Below are 2569 nucleotides of genomic sequence, written 5' to 3' on the forward strand. Positions count from 1 at the left end.
CCCTTTTGGAGCCCCTGGGCTTATAGCATCTTGCTTTTCCAATTAGGGTTGTGGCTTGGATAGTAATAATAATATATATATATATATATATATATATATATATATATATATATATATATATATATATATATATATATATATATATATATATATATATATATGTAGACACACACACACACACACGCACACACACACACACACACACACACACACATATATATATATATATATATATATATATATATATATATATATATATATATATATATATATATATATATATATATATATATGGATAAATATCAACACAACATCAAACTTGGCGGTATTTACGCGTACGACCGTGCGAGTCACTAGCTTACCACCACACTCATACGTCACTGCATACGTCACTAAGAAGCTGGTCTGCTATTAGTCCGCGTCACTGTGTCACTAAAATGCCGATACTCTATTGGCCGAAATCCCTACCACAATGCCTGAGAGAGATGCTGCCTCTCTCTCTCTCTCTTTGTTATACGCGCACTCAGTTCAGAATCTCGTGTGCGTTTCATAAAGACTTGATCTCGTGTGAGTGTTTGCGATATCGTATTTTTTGTGCATTTTAGTTCTTAATTATAACTTTAATTTGTTAGCCATGCGTCCCAAGATTCCTAGTGTTGTTAAAGGGAGAAGTAAGAAGGTGATTTCTATGGAAACAAAGCTGGAGATCATAAAGAAATATGAAGAAGGAATGCGCATCGTTACCCTCCCTAGTATGTATGGCCCTAACCTGTCTAAGATTGATACAATTATCCTGAATAACAAAGCCATTAAAGCAAGTAAGTCTTCTAAAGGCATGACTGTCCTTGCCAGTGGAAGGACCTCAATCAACGACGAGATGGAGAGACTCCTTCTTCTATGGATTAAAGAGAAGGAAGTCGCTGGTGATACACTCACACAATCGGTAATTTCACACAAGGCGACCGCCATCTTTGCTGATCTCATGGAAGCCCAGAGAGATGGCGGAGATGAAGGAACGTCGCAGCAAGCCCCACAAGAGTTCAAGGCTTCTCATGGGTGGTTTGATCCCTTTAGGAAGAGGACTGGTATTCACTCAGTCGTCAGGCATGGAGAGGTGGCCAGTTCTGACAAGAAAGCTGCAGAAGAATTCCTCAAAGAGTTTGATAAAGTAATTTTCAGAGAAGGCTTCATTCCTCAGCAAGTATTTAACTGTGATGAAACTGGCCTTTTCTGCAAGAAAATGCCCAGTCGTAAATAAATCACAGCTGAAGAAAGGAAACTTCCTGCCCATAAACCAATGAAGGACAGACTAACCCTCGCATTTTGTGCAAATGCTAGTGGGGACTTCAAAATTAAGCTCCTACAGGTATACTACTCAGTGAATCTTCGTGCCTTCAAATCACAAAATATCACGAAGGAGAGGCTCTCGGTATTTTGGAAGTCTAATGGTAAGGCAAGGGTCACAAGGACCCTATTTATTGAGTCGGTAAACGTCTGCTTGGTCCTGCTGTCAAGAACTTTTTAGAAGAGAACACTTCCTCTCATATGTCTCCTGGTACTGGACAATGCCTCGAGGACATCATTCATCCTGACTTCTCCTTCATCAAGGTTCTCTATCTGCCACCGAACACCACCCCTCTCCTCCAGCCTATGGACCAGCAAGTGATTGCCAACTTAAATAAGCTTTACACGATGCATCTGTTCAAAAGATGGTTTGAGTGACCGAAAACACTCAACTCACCCTCCGTGAATTTTGGAAGGGCCATTTTGACATAGTTCAATGCGTCAGGATGATCGAAAAAGCTTGGAATGAGGTTTCACGGCACACCTTGAACTCCTCATGGAAGAAGCTGTGGCCAGCTGTTGTAGTAGAAGGAGACTTCGAAGGTTTCGATCCCTCAACCGAAGATGAGGCCGTTGATGATCCTGCCCCAAATAATTTTGAACGAGAGGTCCATGGGGCTTGTTGTCGATGAGGCTGACGTCCATAACCTTATCGAGGAGCACAGGGAAGAGCTTACGACTGAAGACTTAAAGGAGTTGTAGGCAATGCAGTTGACCATCATTCAAGAAGAGCACAGCTCTAGTGGCGGCGGGGAGGGGGGGGGGGGGAGAATGAAGAAACGACACCGGCAGAAATAAGGGAAGCTATCGGTTGGTAAGAAAACCTTACGAGTTTCATTGGAAAGAAACACCCAGAAAATCTTCACATAAGTCGTCTTACGGAGAATGTTAAGGACAATTGTATGAGTCATTTTAGAAATATGTTAAGGAATCGTCAGAAACAGGCTTCTTTTCATAGATATTTATCCAAAAGAGAAGTGTCAGAAAGCAAAGATGATGATGGTGATTCTATCAAAAAAGGCAAAAAAAAAATCATAAAGAAAAATTTCAAAAGACAAAAATAATAAAAAAAAAGCATTTTTAATTTTAAGTATTTAATAGTAAGAATAAATTTGTTACTAATTGTACATAACATCATTAGCATTGATACGTTTTTATATCTACCGTCTCCTAACCTGTATGCCTCCACCCGCTACCAGCTCAAGTCACGTCACTTCAAAGGTAA

General features: G+C 40.1%; 1 protein-coding gene across 1 annotated transcript; it reads left to right on the forward strand.

The window, feature by feature from the left end:
* Positions 1-634: 634 nt before the first annotated feature.
* LOC137619769 (tigger transposable element-derived protein 1-like) lies at positions 635-1258 on the forward strand. Its single transcript, XM_068350072.1, has one exon. It carries the CDS (start codon positions 635-637, stop codon positions 1256-1258), a length of 624 nt encoding a protein of 207 aa, XP_068206173.1.
* The last annotated feature ends 1311 nt before the right edge of the window (positions 1259-2569 follow it).

Source organism: Palaemon carinicauda, chromosome 26 (assembly GCF_036898095.1).
Source record: "Palaemon carinicauda isolate YSFRI2023 chromosome 26, ASM3689809v2, whole genome shotgun sequence".
In the NCBI taxonomy this organism is placed as follows: domain Eukaryota; kingdom Metazoa; phylum Arthropoda; class Malacostraca; order Decapoda; family Palaemonidae; genus Palaemon; species Palaemon carinicauda.